The sequence below is a fragment of the Callorhinus ursinus genome, unplaced genomic scaffold (assembly GCF_003265705.2).
Source record: "Callorhinus ursinus isolate GAN/ISIS: 27379988/994484 unplaced genomic scaffold, GSC_fseal_2.0 scaffold45, whole genome shotgun sequence".
In the NCBI taxonomy this organism is placed as follows: domain Eukaryota; kingdom Metazoa; phylum Chordata; class Mammalia; order Carnivora; family Otariidae; genus Callorhinus; species Callorhinus ursinus.
The window spans coordinates 6,139,105-6,160,384 of NW_027397107.1; the positions used below are offsets into that span (position 1 = coordinate 6,139,105).

Below are 21,280 nucleotides of genomic sequence, written 5' to 3' on the forward strand. Positions count from 1 at the left end.
GAGAGAGAGGGGCAGAGGGAGAAGCAGGCTCCCAAGGAGCAGGGAGCCCGATGCGGGACTCGATCCCAGGACCCTGGGATCATGACCTGAGCCGAAGGCAGACGCTTAACCATCTGAGCCCACCCAGGCGCCCCAGCAAGCTTTTTATAAGTACATATGCCCAGCCAAGCCCCAAAGATCTGTTTCAGTTGGTCTTGAGGAAGCCAGGCATCATCAGCATTTTAAAAGTGTTCTAGGTGACTCTGGGTAAGAAACACCAGCTTAATTCATGCAGCTAACATGGAGCTGAAGACAGAGATTTCATTAGAAAAGAAGTATATGTAATTACCACTACCTTCACTTGGCCTATTTCCTGGGTTTCTGCCTTACCAGTTCACCATGTCCACCTTCCAAGGTCTGGAATTATGTTCACCCCCTTGCTTATCTTACTTGTGAATCACATACCACATAATAGTCATTTCCCAAGACATATGAACCAAACCCACCAACAAGCAACCAACCACCCCATACTCTCTTACTTCTAATTCCTTGGTGCCTTTGGATTTTAGGAATGCTTTAATGGTTGATATCATATTCTGAGCACATGAATGCAACGTGATTTCTCCTGCGGCCACAGTCTTTTGGTAATTTTCATGTATGTAAGATAGGAGCTCCTCTTCGGTTTTAAAATCTATGAAAAAAAAAAAATTGATCATCACATCTAGCTGAAGTCATTGTATTGTTTAAGCCAGTGGCTGTCAACTGGAAATTTTTGCCTCCCAGGGGACATTTGACTGTGTTTGGGTTGCCAGACTGGTTGGGATGAGGAGGATGCTCCTGGCATCTAGTGGGCAGAGGCCAGGGATGCTGCTAAACATCCTACAGCACAAAGGACAGCCCCCACAACAGATTACCCCACCCAAAATGTCAATAGTGTGGAGGCTGAGAAATTGCAGAGATGGTAATTTTAAGGCTTTGCAAATCAAGTGTGCATGTTATAAATTTAAGGATAATCATTAATGGAAAATAAACTATAGGGGTGCCTGGCTGGCTCAATTGATGGAGCATATAACTTTTTTTTTTTTTTTAAGATTTTTATTTATTTATTTGACAGAGAGAGACACAGCAAGAGAGGGAACACAAGCAAGGGGAGTGGGAGAGGGAGAAGCCGGCTCCCAGATGAGGAGGGAGCCTGATGCGGGGCTCGATCCCAGGACCCTGGGATCATGACGTGAGCCAAAGGCAGACGCTTAACGACTGAGCCACCCAGGCGCCCTGGAGCATATAACTCTTGATCTCAGGGCTGTGAGTTCAAGCCCCATGTTGGGTATAGAGACTACTTAAAAATAAAATCTTAAAAAAGCAAAATAAAACTATATAACCTCCAAACCTAACAGAAAGGAAAAAGAGGAATAAATAAAACTTGATTAATCCCATAGTCTGCTAGAAAGGAAAAAATAAAAACTATAGAAAGCACAAAATAAGACACCAAAAAACATCCAAGCTTATCAGTAATTATAAACATTTATTTTACAAATATACTTGCTGGGTAAAAGAAACTATCAGATTGGATTAAAAAATTCCCTTACATTATGGATGTCAGAAAATATTTAGAAATAAGTATCAGTGAAAACAGAATATGGCAAACTTGTATAATGCAGTTAAACTTAAAGGAAAATTCATAGACTTAAATAATCTTTTAAAGAAAAAAAAAAGGGGCACCTTGGTGGCTCAGTTGGTTAAGCACCTGCCTTTGGCTCAGGTCATAGTCCTAGGGTCCTGGGATTGAGCCCCCCATCGGGCTCCCTGCTCAGTGGGGAGCCTGCTTCTCCCTCTGGCCCTCCCCCTGCTCATGTTCTCTCTCTCCCTCCCTCTTAAATAAAATCTTTAAAAAAATAAAAATAAAAACCAATCGGCTAAGGGTCCAACACAAGAAATAACATGAGAGTAAACCCCAAAAAGGAATAAAGATAGGAACAATAGGAAAAGAAAAAAAGGAAACAAGAGAGATCAACAGAAACAAAACAATGATTCTCTGAAAACCCAAATATAGAAACCTATAATAAAACTGAGCCGTTTAAAATGGGAGAAACATAAATAAGCAACATTACAATGAAAAAATAGAGCAGAGATTTGAAATACTAGTAAGAGGTAAGGTTGAAGTTCATTTTCTCCATACAAACACCCATTTGTTGAAAAGATTATCTTTTGGCCACTGAATTACTGGGGCACCTTTGTCAAAAAGCTGTGTGCCACTGTCGGGCAGGTCTATTTCTGCTCAGAATCTAGTCCAGAAACAGTTAATAGCACACAGTCTTGGGTGCTGTTAATTTTGCTCTCCCTTGAATGAACCATCCACATTCTCGAATACTTTTATTAGCTCATTAAACATGTTCTGTCTCATTCAGACTGATGATCATCTATGACTCTAACATTCCACAGGCAAAAAAAAAAAAAAAAAAAAAAAGGCTTCAAGGAGAATTCGTTTATTTATTCCAGAATTCTCAAAAGAAATCAAAGGTGACATCACGCAGTTATTGCCCGAAGTCCATAAGCTATCTTTACAGTCCTCCCACAGGACTGGCTCTGAAAGTGCCCTGAGAAATGAGAAACCTACTGCAATTTTATCCCTCTTTTAGAAAACAAATAAAGAATGGTAAAAATTAGGGGCACCTGGGCGGCTCAGGCCGTGATCCAGGAGTCCTAGGATCAATCCCCGCGTCAGGCTCCCTGCTCGGCAGGGAGTCTGCTTCTCCCTCTACCCCTCACCCCGCTCTCATGCTCTCACTCTAATAAATAAATAAAATCTTAAAAAAAAAAATAGTAAAAGTAATGTTACTGGACGCAATTCTTCTGCCCAACTCTGAAAGACCTCAATACCCTCGATCACTCCCAAAGCTTTCTCCTCTCCCTTAATTCCTCAATGTATAAAGCTTCTTTAACCACCTCTCGTATGGCCATGCCATGGCCCATCTTGTGACTTTGCTTATGCCAATCCCCTTCTAGCACGCTCTCTCTTACCTTGCTGCCATCTCAACTCTGCTCGCTCCTCAGCATCTAGCCTGGGCTCCCCTGACTCCTGAGACGCCCCCTCAGCCTGTTCTGGCCCAAGACTGCCCTTCAGTTCTCCAGTCCTAGTATGTCTTTACTTCCCCAACAGGCAAGTCCTTCCTGTTGTAGATTCCTGGCTCTCTCGGGTACTAGGCTGCATTAGTTTGTTATGTATTGTGTGTGTGTGTGTGTGTGTGTGTGTGTGTGTGTGTGTGTGTGTGTGTGTGTGTGTATCTGCATATATGAATTATTATCATCTTTGCGGCTGGATCTTAAACCTGAGAATAGGACACGATCTTATTTTTATTGTATTCCCCATAACATACTTTGAGGAATGCAGCAGATGTTTGATAAATATTCATTAATTGACGGATAGGATTAAAACTTACAAGAATCTGAGGGTATGAAAGAGTAAACCTGGCCTTAGACACCAAAAAGCTGTGGAACTGAGGAATACCTTTAGGTTTAGAGCTTCTTAGTGTCCTTCCTCGGTTTTCCCCTTTATCTGCTGTCCTCCCACTGGCCGGCCTTTGGACCCCCTTCTCCCCGGCCGCCTCTGGACTGCCTTCTGGACACAGCTTCTGCGCCTTCACGTTCAGCCTCGCCACGTTCAACATCTTCAGGGAGCGGCACATGGTGTTCATCTTCTGCCGCACTGGAGTCCGAGGGACCCCTCCTTCCAAAACAGCATGGAGAGAAAAGGAAAATAGCTTTCACTTCTGCCAATTTAGGAACCACTTTAATTCAGATGAAAGAGTCTGTGAAAGAATACTGAAATAAAGCATATCCCTTTAGGAGGATCTCAATTTGGGGGTTCGTGCATCTCCTTGTACCTACAACCTGGAGTAGAAAGACAGCTCTTCTTTAAACTGAGATTTAGGAACGAAACATCGCAACAGGATCAGATGATTTTTAGCAAGGCAAATGCCAAACAGACCCATTTTGGTGTTCCCCAATGGTCAGAGTTGTGACGAAACTCTCCTAAAAGGCAATTGAGCAGTCTGCATCAAAAGCTACTTTCTCCCACTTTTTGGTACAGTAACTTGTTCCTGACAACTTATTCTAAGGAAGGCACTCAAAAAATAAATCACATGCAGGGCGCCTGGGTGGCTCAGTTGTTAAGCACCTGCCTTTGGCTCAGGTCATGATCCCAGGATCCTGGGATTGAGCCCCGCATCAGGCTCCCTGCTCAGCGGGAAGCCTGCTTCTCTGTCTCCCACTCCCCCTGCTTGTGTCTCTGCTCTATCTCTATCAAATAAATAAAATCTTAAAAAAAAAAAAAAAAATCACATGCATGATGTACACTCATTATTTATAATGATAAAAACTGAAAATCTGTTCGACAACGTAAGAATTTTGTAAATCTTGTGAAGCAATGAGGTAGAATAGTAACCAAAAAGGCAAGGTAGCAGATGAGTATTTATAAGCAGCACATAAAGTTGGATTTATATTTCTGTCATAACTAAAAACGGAAATGGTTTATTAAGAAAGTAGGATTGTGAGCGATTTTTTAATATCACTTTTGTAACTAATGTAATCATTTTCAAGTTTGAAATACAAGAACTTGTCCTTCTCTTATTCAGTTACCATTTCAACCACATTTTAGGGAATGCCAATCTTTTAAAACATACACGCTCAAAAAACAGTCTATGCACTTACGTTTCTTTTTGCTGTCTTCCTGATTGGACACAACGGATTCTTCCCGAGACTTTCTCTGGTAGAGCTCAGAGAGGCAACATATTAATTCACTTTCAGTTTTGGAAGACTCTTCCTTATTAGATGAGGCAGCCTGTAGTAACCTGTGAACAAGGCAAGATGTCTAGTATAAAGCTGAAATTCTGGTTTTTCCAAAATGCTATAACAACAAAATTCATTATCCTTTTAAAAGTTAATCAAAAGATGTCCACACAAGAAGACTTCAAAAATATTTTTTTCTCAGGAGGGAAAAGGTCCCTCTCTTCTCACTTACGATTTAAACACTCACACGAGAAGATAGGAGAGAAATATGCAGTAGACTCCCCCCTCATAGCTCTCAGAAGAAACCAACCCATGCAACACCTAAATGATCAGACTTGTAGACTCCATAATTGTGACACAATAAATGTTTGTTGTTTAAGCCCCTCACAAAAAAAAAACACAAAAACACTCAGGAATGGAAGCAACCTGTTCACAAAACCATTAATCATGACATACAGTATTGACTTATCCAGTTATTTTTTACTCGGTGAATTTTTACTCACTTAATATACTGATGTAACAGTATATTAAGTGTCATAGTGACTTCTGAATAATTCTTTCACATAGTAGTAAACTAATATGGGATTGATGACAAGGGGATGAAGTGGGGCAGAGGGGGTGATTAGTTATCAAATGCTTTTCTGCCTAGGACTACAGATCAGTCGCTAAGCAAACTATGAAAATGGCACAACTTTCAAAATGCATTACTTGTATTTCACTGTCCTCCATTATGTGATATTATTTGATTTAGGGTAGGAGAAAGTTATGGCGACATGAGTTGAATCTGCTGGGGCTCTCAGTTTCACATATGTAGCAGGTCTGAAGCAGACTAATTCTCCCTAAGTGTGGTGGGGGCGCCTGGGTGGCTCAGTTGGTTAAGCGACTGCCTTCGGCTCAGGTCATGATCCTGGAGTCCCGGGATCGAGTCCCGCATCGGGCTCCCTGCTCTGTGGGGAGTCTGCTTCTCCCTTGGACCCTCCCTCCTCTCATGCTCTATCTCATTCTCTCTCTCAAATAAATAAAATCTTTAAAAAAAAAAAAAAAAAGGTGCCACAGTAAACTCAATGAGAAAAAGACTATCTTTTAACAAATGGTGTTGGAGCAACTGTATGGCAAAAAATAAATCTTAACTTTACGTCTTAATACTATTTTGAATTTCTTCTATATCTCTTACTTTTTTTTTTTTAAAGATTTCTTTACTTGAGAGAGACAGTGGGGGGGAAGGGAGCAGACAGAGGCAGAGACAGGATCTCAAGCAGACTCCCTGCTGAGTGCAGAGCCTGACGCAGGGCTCAATCCCATGACCCTGAGATCATGACATGAGCCGACACCAAGAATCGGATGCTATACTGACTGAGCCCTGGGCGCCCCTCTTTTACATTTCTAATATGGTTGTGTCTGGGTGGCTCAGTCGGTTAGACGTCTGCCTTTGGCTCAGTTCATGATCCTAGGATCCAGCCCCACATTGGGTTCCCTGCTCAGCAGGGAGCCTGCTTCTCCCTCTCCCTCTGCCTGCCACTCCCCCTGCTTGTGCTCTATTTCATATAAATAAAATCTTTAAAAAACAAAAACACTGCTTGATTTTGCTATAGATAATTCTATTTTATTTGGCTTCTCAAAAAATCACTTTATGGGGCGCCTGGGTGGCTCAGTTGGTTAAGCGACTGCCTTCGGCTCAGGTCATGATCCTGGAATCCCGGGATCGAGTCCCACATCGGGCTTCCTGCTCAGCAGGGAGTCTGCTTCTCCCTCTGACCCTCTTCCCTCTCATGCTTTCTATCTCTCATTCTCTCTCTCTCAAATAAATAAATAAAATCTTTAAAAAAAAAAATCACTTTATGTTTGTTGATTTCTATTTTTTTTTCTGTCATTCATGTTTATTCTTATCTTTATTACTGTCTTATTTTTGGGGTTTACTCCCTTGTGTTATTTCTTGTAGTGGACCCTTAGTTAATTGGTTTTTAACTTTTCTTCCTTTTTTTTTTTTTTTTAAAGATTTTATTTGTTTATTTGAGAGAGAGAGAGAGCACGAGAGGGAAGAGGGTCAGAGGGAGAAGCAGACTCCCCGCTGAGCGGGGAGCCCGATGCGGGACTCGATCCCGGGACTCCAGGATCATGACCTGAGCCGAAGGCAGTCGCTTAACCAACTGAGCCACCCAGGCACCCTAACTTTTCTTCCTTAAAAGATAAGTTCTATAAATCTTCCTTGAAGTATAAACTTAGCTGCATTACACAAATGTTATTTTTCATTTTTGCTGAGGTTTAATACCAAATATTTTCTGACTTCCATAATGAGTGCATTTTACTTCTGTAATTAATTTTTTCCAATTTTTTTTTAATTGTGGTAAAACATACATACCATGAATGTAACATCTCAACCACTTTTAAGTACACAGTTCAGGGGTATTAAGAAGATTCATAATTAAGCTACCACCACCTCCATCTCCAGAACTCTCTTCATCTTGTAAAACTGAAACTCTATAACCATTAAACAATGCTCTCCATTTTTAATTAGTTTTTAATATTATTGGACTATACGACACAAACCAACCCATGTGCAGATAAGTGAAAGCCGATTTCATCCACCAATATCCAGAGAAATAAAGAAGTTTTACCAAAATGACTCCATCAAACTGGAACTGGCACCACTAAGGTTAGAGCAAGGAAACCACTTCTCCACAACAGCCGCACTCCAGGGACCGGTGCGGCCGAGCTCCTGCTGGGCCCACTCTGGAACAGCAGCAGCTACAGGGACAGGAGCAGAGATGGGAGAGGAAGGAGAGAAAAAGAGGTATTAGGCCCAAAGCGGAGAATGCAAGCGCTTGCTCTGCCCTTGGACAGGCGGCACTCTCACAAAGGACACACAAGGCGACATCATTAACAACATTCCTTCATCTACACCACCAATTCCAACGGGCCTGTGTTGTCTATGAAAAACGCTACCCCAACAATGTATAAATGTGGGCTAGCTCACGGCTCCTCAAACACACCAGACACACACCCTTCCAGAGTCTTGGTGCTTGGGGTTGCCTCTATCAGCAACGTTCTTCCCATTATCACCTTCCTTCAAGCCTTTGCTCAAATATTACTTTTTCAACAAAGCGTGTTCAAAATTGCAACCCTCCCACCCCCTTACACTCCCTATTCCTTTTTTCCTGCTTTATTACGATGGCACTTATCTCTTTCAAACATACTATGCAACCTCCTTACTTATTGTTTCCCCCGACTAGATGGTACACTAAGAACAGAGCCTTTTGTCTATTTTGTTCTCTGATACATTCCCATTAGAACAGTGCCTGCCACAGCAGCCACTCAATAAATCTGAATAAATTAATGGAATAAGTATCAAATTGATATTTCTATCTACCTAGCATAAATAAGGTTTGTGTTCTATTAGTAACAATGCAACAAATTGGAAGGTAGACAGAATCACAACAGCTTTATATGCAGTCTTCATTAAATATATTAGTACAAGTTTCATCTTATACCTTTGATTTCAACCCACATCTTATACCTTTGATTTCAACCCAGTTTCACAGAGCCTTTGGACCCCTCAGAAGTGCTTTAGGATTTCTATAAACAATAATGACTTAAATTGCCTGAAGCACTGTAGCTTACTTTTATCTGTTTTATAATAGATATCGGGGTTCTACTAAGAGCACAGTGAAAAAAAAAATTCTGATGGTGGAAAAAAACTATACCACTGCCCTGGAGTATGTTAGTTATTGGTTCAGAAGCTTACCACAGGTAGCAGGATCTTCGAGTGAATTGTGAATCTGATTCAATACAATATCTACAACATCAGAAAAAAGGGAGGCTGTATCCTGGGGGCTCTCTGCCACAACTGTTTGGAGAAAAGGTCTTTGAAATTCAGCCTCCTCAGTGCGGAACACGGTGAGGATTGCAGCGTTGGTAGAGAGGGGGGAAATAACTCCCGTGATGGGGGGCCAGCCTTCACCAGGGTCCACACTGGCAACCTACATCAGAAGTTCTAATTAGTTGAGAAGATGGCTGTCCTATGGCTAAAGAAGAATGTAGCTTAGTAAAAGACAGAATGATAGTTTCCCCGAAGACTGTTATTATAAAAGAGAAAACTGTAGAAAAGACAGGCTGGATGGGTATTAGTGCTAGAACTGAATTTAGTGACCATATAATCCTAATCTCTCAATTTACAAAAAAGAAAAACCTAAGGTTACCAGGAATATTTACTAAGCACTTATTATGTGCTTATTATAACTCACTGAGTCCTCAAAACTGAGGGCCTCACAACCTCACTCTGAGGTAAAAATGATTATCATCCCCTTTTTACAGAGGAGGAATTAAGGCTGAGAAATAAATAACCTGTTTAAGGTCACCCAGTTAGTAAGATGCAGAAGCCAAGCACATATGAATTCGAAACCCATGCTCTTAACCACAAGGCAGTACTACCACTTAAGGGATTTACTCAGATCATACAGTTGGGCAGCAGAGCTGAGACCCAATCCAGACCGCCTGACTCCCGACCCAGTGCTCTTTCTATAAGAATACACAACTCTTAGAACAACATCGATTCAGAGACTATACAGCTTTTCTCTAAGTGTCTCACAATGGGATCCAGAAGATAGAAGCCTTCTGAGGTAACAAAGGCAAAAGACAAAGTAAGGTAAGAAATTTGCTCATTGTTTAAAAATAACCATCACCTTTCAATCAAATCTGGGTATATATGTATTTTTCAGAAGACATTTCTAAGTTTGTGTAACTACTGAACCCTATTACACCTAATTTTACAGCGTAGGGCTTTTAAAAAATGATATTATATAAAGTTAATAAATATATAATAGAACACTTACAAAATAACTAGAAACCAGGCATTACTTCACCACCCTAAAGTAATACTTGCATTCCATTCAGCCCACTGCCTTTTGTTCCCATATAAGAATATAATTTAACTTCGTTGGAATCAAGGTACATGCAGTTTTATAAACTGTTTCTTCACTAAGGAGCATTGTCACGATGAAACTACGTCATGTAGAACAATCCTTGGCACTTTATAAACACATTAATTTCACCTCACCAGTGTGTTTTTAGACAAGAATAATTTAGCATGTGCCAGGTACCTACCAGGTGTAACTCTTCAGCAGTCAGCCTGCTTACCAGCTGCTGAAATAACATCCTCTGCGTTGACTTGTTCTCCTCTGGACTTTGTAACATCCAGCTCTCCGTGCCCAACATGCTGCTTGCTGGGAGAGACCACTGGCTTGCCGTGCCTTTTAGAAAAATTCTGACTGGTTTTTGAAAATGTCTCTGATGCATGGCCAAGGGCTCTAGGGTGACCGTCCATGTTTCTTGAGTCTCTTTGCCTGTTAGAAATAAGGAATATTAAGATTCTAATGTAATTGTTACTAAAAATAGATTTAATAGTAAGAAGAAAAAAATGAGATTGTCCACATGGTACTGGGATTGTCACTTCATGCTTCATCCCTCATCCCACTGCCCACAGACCAGCAGAGCAAGTGCATTTTGTTCTACAGGAAGAGCTACATATGAATGGAATCACAAGGGTCCAACTAAATGTCAGAACTTCTCAATAATTACGCCTTAGAAATAAGTATTCAGGGCGCCTGGGTGGCTCAGTTGGTTAAGCAACTGCCTTCGGCTCAGGTCATGATCCTGGAGTTCCGGGATCGAGTCCCGCGTCGGGCTCCCTGCTCGGCAGGGAGTCTGCTTCTCCCTCTGACCCTCTTCCCTCTCGTGCTCTCTATCTCTCATTCTCTCTCTTTCAAATAAATAAATAAAATCTTTAAAAAAAAAAAGAAATAAGTATTCAAGCAATACTCATGAGTTATAAAAAAGACAACACTGCTTAAATCTGTGAAATACAGTGTATCACATAAGAATGTTGAATTCTAAAGATTATGTATGACAAAACTGCTTAAAACTACTCTTGAAATTTCCTTAAACTGCACACAATGTATATAACATAGTTTATGTATACATCTCTACAGAGTAGGACTTTTGTGTGGATAAGGGATTCAGAAGTGAGATTCACTCTACAGATCATACAGTAAACTTATGAAGAGTCTAACATGCTGGCTCTTCCTGGTGACAGGCACCAGTTTCAGAGGCTGTTGACTTATTTGTTATTTCTTCTCTTAATCAATCATTGTTTCTCTATGGTCTTCCATTTATCAGTCTCTTCTATGAGACAGGAAATCTTACCACCCCTTTGCTTGGGCACCTGAACACTATTATCCTTCTTTTCAACAGCTGGGAAATCCTTTAAAAATCACTCACTAGTTCTTTTTAAAGGTGGGCTGGCAGATACACTGAGTCCATGTTCAACACTCTCCTGTGGTACCGATTCTGCACAGACACCTTTTAATTACAGGCATTAATGGAGTGCCTAGGCTATCGGAAACTCTAAAAGAAAAGCATGGGCTTGCCTTGAAGAAATCAATGTACCTGAGACCATAAAATCCCCCCAAAGAGTATTTGCTTACCTTCAACAGGGAGAAATAACATTCCTTCCATCTGTGGAAATGAGGCTTCATAGGCAGAATTATAGAGCAAACAGTTCAAAGTGGCATCAGGTGGCAGAGTTGAAATCCATGAAGAGAGGGGAGATTCACTTGCCAGCTTTTTTTCACTACCAAGCAGGATTTTCCCAGCTTTAGTACAATCCTGGCTAAAAGTTTCGGACGGTAAGATAGTGCCTCCTACAAGGTGGAGCAGTTCGCACACTGTCCAGTACCCAAGGTGGTCCGGGGATTCCCACAACTAAAATAAAAATTACAAAGAAACTCAGGTGGTTATAAATGAGGCATCCATAAATAAAGCTTGGGGAGAGCAGGAGAAAGTAAAGTCGACATCTACATTAAAGGATCAAATTACTCAATTATTGTGTTTATTAAGTCCCACACAAACGGTCAGTATCCTGTTACTATACAGCCTGCTCTCACTACAGCCCTTGTCATCTCTTGCCTAGACTCTTACTGTACAGCCCCTCCAGTCTGTGTCCTACCTCTCATCTGTCCTCTATGGTGCTCTAAGTATTCTTGCAAATCATGAATCTGATCGCGCTACTTCTGTAAAAACTTTCAAGGGCTTCACACTGCCTCCACGATAAAGTAACTCTTGGGTATAGCTCAGCCCTAAACAACCTTTCCAAACACATTATCTTTCCCTCACCCACTGCTACCTTCCAGGACACTGAACCATTTACTGTTTCCTAAACACACCATACTTTATCTTCTGTGCTTTGGTTCATGCTGTTTCCCATGCTTTCCCCTTCTTCTCCAACTTGGGTAATCTAGCTCAAATCCTGCTTTCTCTGTAAAAGCCAGTCTTTATTTCCTCACACACAGACAACTGTTCATTCAACTTTTTTTTTTTTTTAATTTGAGAGAGAGCGCGCGCAAGCAGGGGGAAGGAGCAGAGGGAGAAGCAGACTCCCTGCTGAGCAGGGAGCCCGATGCAGGACTCGATCCTGGGACTCCAGGATCATGACCTGAGCAGAAGGCAGTCGCTTAACCAACTGAGCCACCCAGGCGCCCCATTTAACCTTCTTTTAACAAATTATTTTTTTAATTTATTTTTTTATAAGAATTGTCCTTTTTTTTTAAGATTTTACTTTTTTTTTTTTGACAGAGAGAGACACAGCGAGAGAGGGAACACAAGCAGGGGGAGTGGGAGAGGGAGAACAGGCTTCCCTCGGAGCAGGGAGCCCAAAGCGGGCTTGATCCTAGGACCCTGGGATCATGACCCGAGCCAAAGGCAGCCGCTTAACGACTGAGCCATCCAGGCACCCCTTAACAAACTTTTACTGAGCAACCTTTATATGCCATGGATTAGCAAGACCTAGTCTTAGTCTTCTAGAATCTTAAAGTTGGGGGTAGAGTAAAACCGCAATAATGTGAAATGTTTAACTCAGCATCACAATATAACATGACAATATTCAAGTAGTATAGGAACATGATGGAAGAGCGTCTACCCCAAAATACAATTATTATGCTGGTTTGCCTACTCCACAGGAGTTAACAATTATAGATCATAAATTGCTATGGAATGTGAGGTCTTCAAAGTCATCTCCAAACTTTTCATATATTCGAGTTCAAAAAGGGGCATGAGAGTACCCAAGGTCACAGCAAGGCAAGAACAGACTATTCCAAGAACCAAGAACTATCTTGGATAGTGCTTTTAAAATGAGGGTCATGACCCTTTGGTGGACTCGAATGGATCCTTTGATGGATCAATTGGCTCATGATCAGCATCAAAAAAAAAAAACAATAGAAAATATCGGAGCACAACAGAAAATATCTCATGAAGTGAAGATAAACAATACATTGTAAAACTTTTGTTCCAGTTATGCATGCCAGTTTGGAAATTAATCAATTAATTAAAAGTTGCTATTACCATCCATTTGTCCATGCCTGTGTTCACCACTATGGGGGAGAATAGTAAGCTAGTTCATATACCATAGATCCTGATTAGGATTTTTTGCCAAAGGGAAACAAAATATTTGTTGAAATTGTTAGATATTCTGGCTAGAGGACAGCTAGGAAAAAAAAAAATCTGCTTATCAACTGAAAGGTAAAGCTTCAATAAGAATTGAAAAAGACATTAACTTTTGATGAGAATACATATACATGATTAAAAAACATTAACAATCACTATATAGAGTATGGTCACATTTTTCATTTTTATGCATATTACAGATTAAGTGAGAGACAAATCTTACTGATAAGTTTCAAATTTGGAGATTTATAAATGTCCACAAGACTATAAATTCAGAGGCACCTGGTTGGCTCGGTCAGCAGAACATGGGACTCTTGATGTCGGGGTTAAGTTCGAGCCCCACGCTGGGTGTAGAGATTACTTAAAAAAAAAAAAAAACTTTTATCTCCAAGACAGCAGGAACTACATCTGTCCGATTCACTAATGGTACATCCAGCACCCAGCAGATATGTAATTAATGTGGCTGAATAAATCAGGTATAAAGTCGAAAGCATGCCAGTGGACTCCTATGCTCCCTTCTATCCTGCAAGAGTTCTGTGCTTGGATCCCTCTCGCCCCAGTCTGTGAGTCCAGGTTCTAATTTCTTCCAGTTCTGTTTCCCAGACTGTGAGCTCCACAAGATAGGACCTGGATTTTCTCTCCTTCCCTTCTCTCTACCCCTGTAGTGAGAGCTCTCCAAGCACTAACCTAAAACTCCCTTTTGTCTCCTCAGTGTGGCTGGGCAGAGGCTTTCTGAATAGGAAAAGATGACTCTTCACCAGAAAAAAAATTCCAGAAAAGCTTGTTTGATGGGCATTTTCTTAGGGTAAACAACATAGCAGATGTGAGAAGGGAAGCCTCAGAGAAGACCCATCCCCTCAGATGGTGGAATGTCAGAACTGGAAGAGATCTTTGAGAAGTTACTGTCAATCTACTTATTGTAATGCTATTCCAAAAAAAGAAAAGGCAGAAGAATCTGCAAGCCCCATCTGCCAAGATTTCTTTCCAGCCAGTGTTTGATATAATTCCAGAATAAAGTCTTTGGTGTGATTTGGTATCAGTTACCCCAAATCAAGCAGTTATGTGTTGTGTACTATGTCCAACACTTGATTTGCTGCCTTAACAAATTTTAAGGTCTAGGATTCCATTTTCTCCACCAAACGTTCACAATCCCCTTAAACACCTTTGTTCTTTCCTTTTCTTTGACAAGCCACCGCTGCCTTATTTTACATTTACCATTTACCATTTCTGGGCTTTGAATGTGAAAGCATGTTGGAAATTTTAACAAGGTATATCATTTTTTAAGTACCTGCTCATTTTCCATTTGTAATCTTGCAATTTAACCCACTCCTAGTTTAGTCACATGTGCTCCCAATAAGTGGAATCACATCTTTTACCTGGTTAAGCCACTGCTCATCAATTAGAAGAAAATCCGCACTTTTACTGCCTAGGTCCTATAGACATGTGCTTTCTGAAACTAAGCTCCTTTCCAGTTCAAATCTTTATACCTGCTCTTTTCTGGAATGTTCTTTCCCAACCTTCCTGTTCCTCCTCCTTCACCTCCTCTGCTCATAAAGCTCCCCCACCCCACCCTTCTACGTCCTCTTGCTCACCTGTTTATTCATTTCTGTTTAATGTGGGTGGCTTCCTCACTAGAAGGTAAACCACCTCAGCTGACCACCACGCCCTCCGCAACTTTAACAGTATAGTAGGCAGTTGGTGCAATGGCTTCTCAATGACTATTTGTTAATTAAATGAAGGTGACAGGAGGAAAATGGTGAGGGTAAAAATACATACTTATTGGGTGCCTGGGCGGCTCAATCTCTGCCTTTGGCTCAGGTCATGATCCCAGGGTCCTGGCATTGAGCCCCCGCATTGGGCTCCCTGCTCAGCGGGGAGTCTGCTTCTCCCTCCGCCCCTTCCCCCACCCGTTCTCTCTCTCTCTCTCTCTCAAATAAATAAAATCTTAAAAAAAATACATACTTATCTCGGGATACTTAACAGGAGCAGGGGCCCCCCTGCCTCAACAAAATTCCAAATGAGCCATTTACAACTGTAAGCTTTAGTCAACAACTATTTACTGAACTCGTACAATGTTCAATACGCATCTGCAGGGGATACAAAGGTGTGTGTGTGCCTGCCTCTGAGGTATTTTTAGACTAGATGGAAGGTACGAGACTTGCATATGGGAAGATATAACGGGGAAAGGGTAAGTGCCACAAAAGTGCGTGGAAATTCAGAAGTTGAGACTAAGTAGTTGCCACGGGGCAAGGCGTTAGCAGTTTGGACTGGCGCAGGAGAGTGAGCACTGGCATTCGGCGTGACCGATGAGACAGAACACGGGGTCGAGATTTGCTGGCCGACTGGCCGATGCTTCAATACGCTGGAGTATTCGTCGTGTGTAGGAAACACAGAACCTGGGAAGGCAGGTAAGGGCCCTAAACGCTTACCTTAGTATGTACCAAGGACCTACCTATTGTCCCGGTTTATGACCACAGGACTTCCCTTCTGAAGGCACACAGGCTAGTCGTGCTAGTCTGGTTCCGAGTCTCCCAGCTGCTCTGCAGACGCTTCCAGGTTCCGGTCAGGTTCCGGTCAACCAGCAGGACACCGTGCGCCAAGCCCGAGTGTACCACGAACTTACCTTCGGCCACTCGGTGGTATCCAGCCAGTACAAGGTGATTTTTCGGGCGATCATAACTTCCTGGACTCTCCTGGGCAGCAGCTTCTCCATCACCTGCTTAGGGGGAGGCGGCAGGCGCTGAGCCTGGGCCTCGCTGCCGGACACGAACTGCAGCAGCTCCCTCTGCGAATGCGGACAGGGGGCCAGCAGGAAGACCGCGTTCGCGAAGCCCCCGAGCGCGGTCTCGGCCTCCTTGGCCTCGCCCTCCACGTCCAGCAGTCTCCTCCCGCTGCTGCGCAGGATCGGCTTCGTGGGCGACGTGATCTCGGGCCGGTCCCACTGGTAGTCCAGCAGCGTCTCCATCAGGGCGCTGTGCGTGTGGCTGGCCCTGGGCGCCGGGCCCGGCAGGTGGGCGCCGTGGGCGACGTCCCCGAGCCTGGCGTCCAGCTCCTCCTCGAAGTCCTCCCAGGAGCGGGCCCCCAGTTCGCGGAAGTCAGACACCCGGGACGGCCGGCCCCGCGCCCCCTCAGAGTCAAAGAACTTGAAGGCCCAGCGGACCCTGGCCAGGCCGAATCGGCAACTCAGGTAGGTGAGGAGGCGCAGGGCGGCCCGCCGGACCGGGCTCCGGCCAGTGGCACCGCCCGCGGTGTCCAGCAGCAGCATAACGTTGTGACAGCAGGCCATGTCGGCCGCGCCGCCTCCCCGTGGCTCCGGCAGGGGCCCGCGCGGCTCTCTTCTCGGCCCGAGCTTCAGAGAACCTGCGCCATTCACCGCTTCCCTCAGGAGCCCTGGTGGAAAAGCTCCCGCGCTCTCCAAGTGCTCCTGCCATTGGCGGAGTCAGCCCCCAAAGTCAGCTCCTATTGGTCACTTGCCTTACGTAACTTACGGGAGTAACTTCCATCCTTGGCGCTGATTGGAAGGACGACGGAAAAGCTCTCTGTCTGATTGGTGGAGGGCGTGGCTGTGAGCGGGGCACCGTGTTCCGGCAGAAACTTCACATTCATTGGCTTGGGCCTTCGTTTTAAAATTTAAAGAGGTTGTGCTTCGGGGGCGTGTCCTTAAGGTTCCCTTTTGGGCTGGAGGGCGGTGTTTGGGCGATTGTGCGCAGGCGTAGGTGCGGACTGCTGGGAGGTGTTAGTATACTAAGACTTTGCAAACTTGGTACAGGGAGGGAATTGGAGATGGTCTGAATCAAACTGGGATGAAGCCACCCTAGAATCCGATGATGAAGACTTTCGTTTTCTGTAATTTAAGAAAAAATTATTAACAATTTAAAGTTCACTTCCTTTGCCCCAACAATTTGAAGGAATTTCTCTGAAGAATAAAAGACGTTTGTACATCATAGAGTTACCTGACTTGAGAAAGATTGGAAAACAGCTCAAGTGCGAATGACTAAAGTATAGTACACCCTAATGGGAAGGAACATCATGTAGCTTATTATACGTAACAATAGTTGAAAAAAGTACTGCGAAACAGAGAGAACCCCCGATTTTCTATCTATGTGTATATTTTTAAACTGTTAAAACTGTACGGAAAGTTGTCTGTGATGGTGATGACATGGTGCTGATTTTTTTAAAAAAGGATATATAGTACACTTTTCTAAATTTTCTATAATTCTGTATTTCCTTGTTTCATAGTGGGGGGGGGGATACACTTAATGAATAAAAAGTATTTCCTGTTGCAAATAGAAGAGGCCAGGTTTCCAAAAGGGCAAGAAGGTAAAGGGAATGTTCACGGTAGAGGCTGACGACAAAGGGGGAGTTTGTTTATGGTATACTGTAGGAAGGTCAAGGAAAGGGGGAATCGTGGGTCAATCAACCCTTAGGGGTTGGATATACAGAGCTGTCAGGGGTTAAAATCCAGATGAGGAGGATGACATTGGGAGGCTTAGTAAAAGCTGCGGGTTCAGTTCAAGACTCCATCTGTCTGCAGGGTCTGCAGTGAAACCTGTTTCATTCTTGATATTGGCAATTTGTATTCTCTCTTTTTTTTTAATATCAGTCTTACTAGAGGTTTATCAGTTTTATTGATCTTTTCAAAGAATGAGCTCATTTCATTGATTTTTTTTTCTGTTTTCAATTTCATTGATTTCTGCTCTTTATTTTCCTCTTCCTTCGTTTTGCTTTAGGTTCATTTTGCTCTTCTTTTTCTAGATTCCTTAAGTGAGAACATAGATTATTTAGGTGAGCGTTTTCCTCTTTCCTAAGGTATGCATTTAGTGCCGTAAATTTTCTTCTCAGCACATCTGTGTCCCATAAATTTGGACACCTTGTATTTTTTTCCACTTATATCCGTGTATTCTTTAATTTCTCTTGACAATTCCTCTTTGACCCATGGATTAATTAGAGGTGTGTTGTTTAGTTGCCAATTGTTTGCAGATTCCCTGTTATCTATTTTTGATTTCTGGCTTGATTTTATTGATTGGTGGACACATTCTGTACGATTTCAATTCTTTTAAATTTGTTGAGGTTATTTTACGGCCCAGGATATGGTCAATCTTCATATATGCTCCTTGAGTATTTGAAAACAATGTATATGCTGCCATTGTTGAGTGGAGTGTTCTATAAATACCAATTAGATACTGTTGGTTAGTGGTGTTTTTGAGTTCTTCTGTATCTGTGCTTTCTGTCTAGTTGTTCTATCAGTTGTTGAGAGAGAGATGTTGAAGTCTTCAACTCTAATTGCGTATAAGTCTATTTCTTTCAGTTCTGTCATTTTGCTTTATATATTTTGCATCTCTGTTTGATGCATACACATTTAGAATTGCTATGTCTTCTTAGTAGATTGGCCCTTCTATCATTATGTACTATCCCTCTCTGTAACTGGTGATTTTCTTTGCTCTAAAACACTTTGTCTGCTATTAATATAGCTCTCTTGCTTGCTTTGATTAGTGTTTGCACAGTATATCTGGTTTCATTCTTTTTCTGTCAACCTATCTATATCATTGTTTGAAGTGAGTTTTTTTTTTTAAGATTTTATTTATTTATTTGACAGAGAGAGATACAGTGAGAGAGGGAACACAAGCAGCGGGAGTGAGAGAGGGAGAAGCAGGCTTCCCGCTGAGCAGGGAGCCAGATGCGGGGCTCAATCCCAGGGCCCTGGGATCATGACCTGAGCCGAAGGAAGATGCTTAACGACCAAGCCACTCAGGCACCCCTGAAGTGAGTTTCTTTATGTGACATGTAATTGAGTCATTTTAAAAAATCTGTTCTGCCAGTCTCTATCTCTTAATTGATGTATTTAGACTATGTGTAATATATTATTATTAGGGCTTACGTCTGCCATTTTATTTTTTTGTCTTTGGTGTTTTTTTTTTTTTGGTTTTCTGTTTTCCCCCTGCTTCCCTCAGGGAACACTTTTTTTTTTAAGATTTTATTTATTTATTTGAGAGAGAATGAGAGCAAGAGAGATCACAGAGGGAGAGGGAGAAACAGACTTGCCTCTGAGCAAGGAACCTGACGCGGGGCTCAATTCCAGGACCCTGAGATCATGGCCTGAGCAGAAGGCAGACGCTTAACTGAGTGAGTCACGTACGGGCCCCAATTGAACATTTTTTAAATTTAATTTTGATTTATCAATTTTGTTTGTTAGTGTTTTTCTTTGTCTAGATTTTTTAGTGTTTTGTCTGAGTATTACAATATGTACATATAACTTACCACAGTTTGGTGAAGTGTAGTTGTAGTAAAGTATGGAAATATTACCTCCTTTTGAGTCCCTTACCCTCCCTCACTTAAAATTGTCTTAACTATTTCCTTTACAAATATTGATAACCACATTAGTTATCATTTTTGCCTTAACCATCAAACTTACAAAACTTGAGAAGGAAAGCTTATTGTATTTACCCATACTTTTCCTCTTTCCATTCTTCCTTTCTTCCTGATGTTCTCAGGTTCCTTCTTTTATCATTTTTTTCTGTTTTACAACTTCCATTAGCCATTCTTTTAGGGTAAGTCTGCTTGCAGTAAATGCCTTAATTTTCCTTCATCTGAGAATGTCTTTATTTTCCCTTTATTCCTGAAGGACATTCATGGGTTATAGAATCCTGGGTTGACAGTTCTTTTTGTTTGTTTTTTCCCATCACTTGAAAAATGTGGGGCTGCTTCCCCCTGGCACTCTGTGGCTTCCTCCGCTGATGCTGCAGGTAGAGGAGCCGCGTTATTGGGGGGGGCAGTCCTTTGGGAGTCGAGGTTCCCTAAGGGACCTCCGCTGATATGCAGGAGTTGGGCCTCATTACCATCAGGTGGGGATAAAAGTCCCAGTTCCCCACTTCACCTCTGATACCACCTGGCAGGAGAAGGCACTGCCTCATTATGCCTGGCTCGGGGGGCAAGTGTAGGCTCCTACTCAGTTTTTGCTGATGGGGCTGGGATATTGTTTTTTGGAGTTTGACTGGACTGGCATGATTATTGTCTACAAGTTTCCTGTCTTGCTTGTCTGCCCCTTGTCCTGGTCTTTTGACTAAAGAAAGCAGACTTCTCTTGGGGCTTCTTGTGGTCTGCAGCCATTGATGTATTAGGACACCAGCTTCTCCGGTATCCAGTCAGCTGTAAAAGGGCAAAAGAAAACCCAAAGAACTCACTGCCATGTCGTTCTTTGCATCTCAAGGTTGCTAGCAAGTCGGCCTCTTCTCTCAACCTCAAAGAGTCTTTTCATGTCTGTTTACATACAATGGCCAGGGGTTTTAGCTTTACTTAGTGGGAAAAATAGGAGTAAATATGTCTACCCCATTTTGTCTGGAACCAGAAGTCAGGAGTCTTTTTTATTATAACTTACAACATTACACTCTATTCCAGCTCTTTAAGAGTTCACTTTACTTTTTTTTTAAGATTTTATTTATGTATTTGAGAGAGAGAGAGAGCATGAGCAGGGGGAGGGGCAGAGAGAGAAGCAGACTCCCTGCTGAGCAGCGAGGGCAACTCGCAACTCAGGGCTGGATCCCAGGACTCTGAGATCATGACCTAAGCCGAAGGCAGACCCTTAACCGACTGAGCCACCCAGGTGGCCCAAGATTTCGCTTTACTTTATAAACTGTGAATTGTTAGAGGGAAAGAACTGTGTTTTATTTGTCTATGTATCCCTAGTGCCTAGCAGAGTAGCAATACATTATTTTTGTAATTGAAATGTAGTATGTTATCTGGGCGCCTGGGTGGCTCAGTTGGTTAAGCGACTGCCTTCGGCTCAGGTCATGATCCTGGAGTCCCGGAATCGAGTCCCGCATCGGACTCCGTGCTCAGCAGGGAGTCTGTTTCTCCCTCGGACCCTCCCCCCTTCTCATGCTCTCTATCTCATTCTCTCTCTCAAATAAATAAATAAAATCTTAAAAAAAAAGAAATGTAGTATGTTATCAAGCATTTCCCAGGTTAAGAATTTGTGCAGATACAACTATATTACCACCAGAGGGCAGTAGCAGCAACCCTT

General features: G+C 42.4%; 1 protein-coding gene across 1 annotated transcript in view; it reads right to left on the bottom strand.

Moving 5' to 3' along the window:
• The window catches only part of TICRR (TOPBP1 interacting checkpoint and replication regulator), a 43,365-nt gene extending 26,725 nt beyond the window's left edge, over nucleotides 1-16,640 (bottom strand). Inside the window, exons 1-8 of the mRNA XM_025893142.2 lie at nucleotides 15,884-16,640; nucleotides 11,247-11,523; nucleotides 9,868-10,106; nucleotides 8,510-8,744; nucleotides 7,383-7,512; nucleotides 4,690-4,829; nucleotides 3,488-3,706; nucleotides 519-670 (exon numbers count right to left, since the gene is read on the bottom strand). Coding sequence (XP_025748927.1) covers nucleotides 519-670; nucleotides 3,488-3,706; nucleotides 4,690-4,829; nucleotides 7,383-7,512; nucleotides 8,510-8,744; nucleotides 9,868-10,106; nucleotides 11,247-11,523; nucleotides 15,884-16,546 — 2,055 coding nt within the window. The 5' untranslated portion in view covers nucleotides 16,547-16,640. The remainder of the gene's footprint in view (nucleotides 1-518; nucleotides 671-3,487; nucleotides 3,707-4,689; nucleotides 4,830-7,382; nucleotides 7,513-8,509; nucleotides 8,745-9,867; nucleotides 10,107-11,246; nucleotides 11,524-15,883) is intronic.
• Between the last annotated feature and the right edge of the window lie 4,640 nt (nucleotides 16,641-21,280).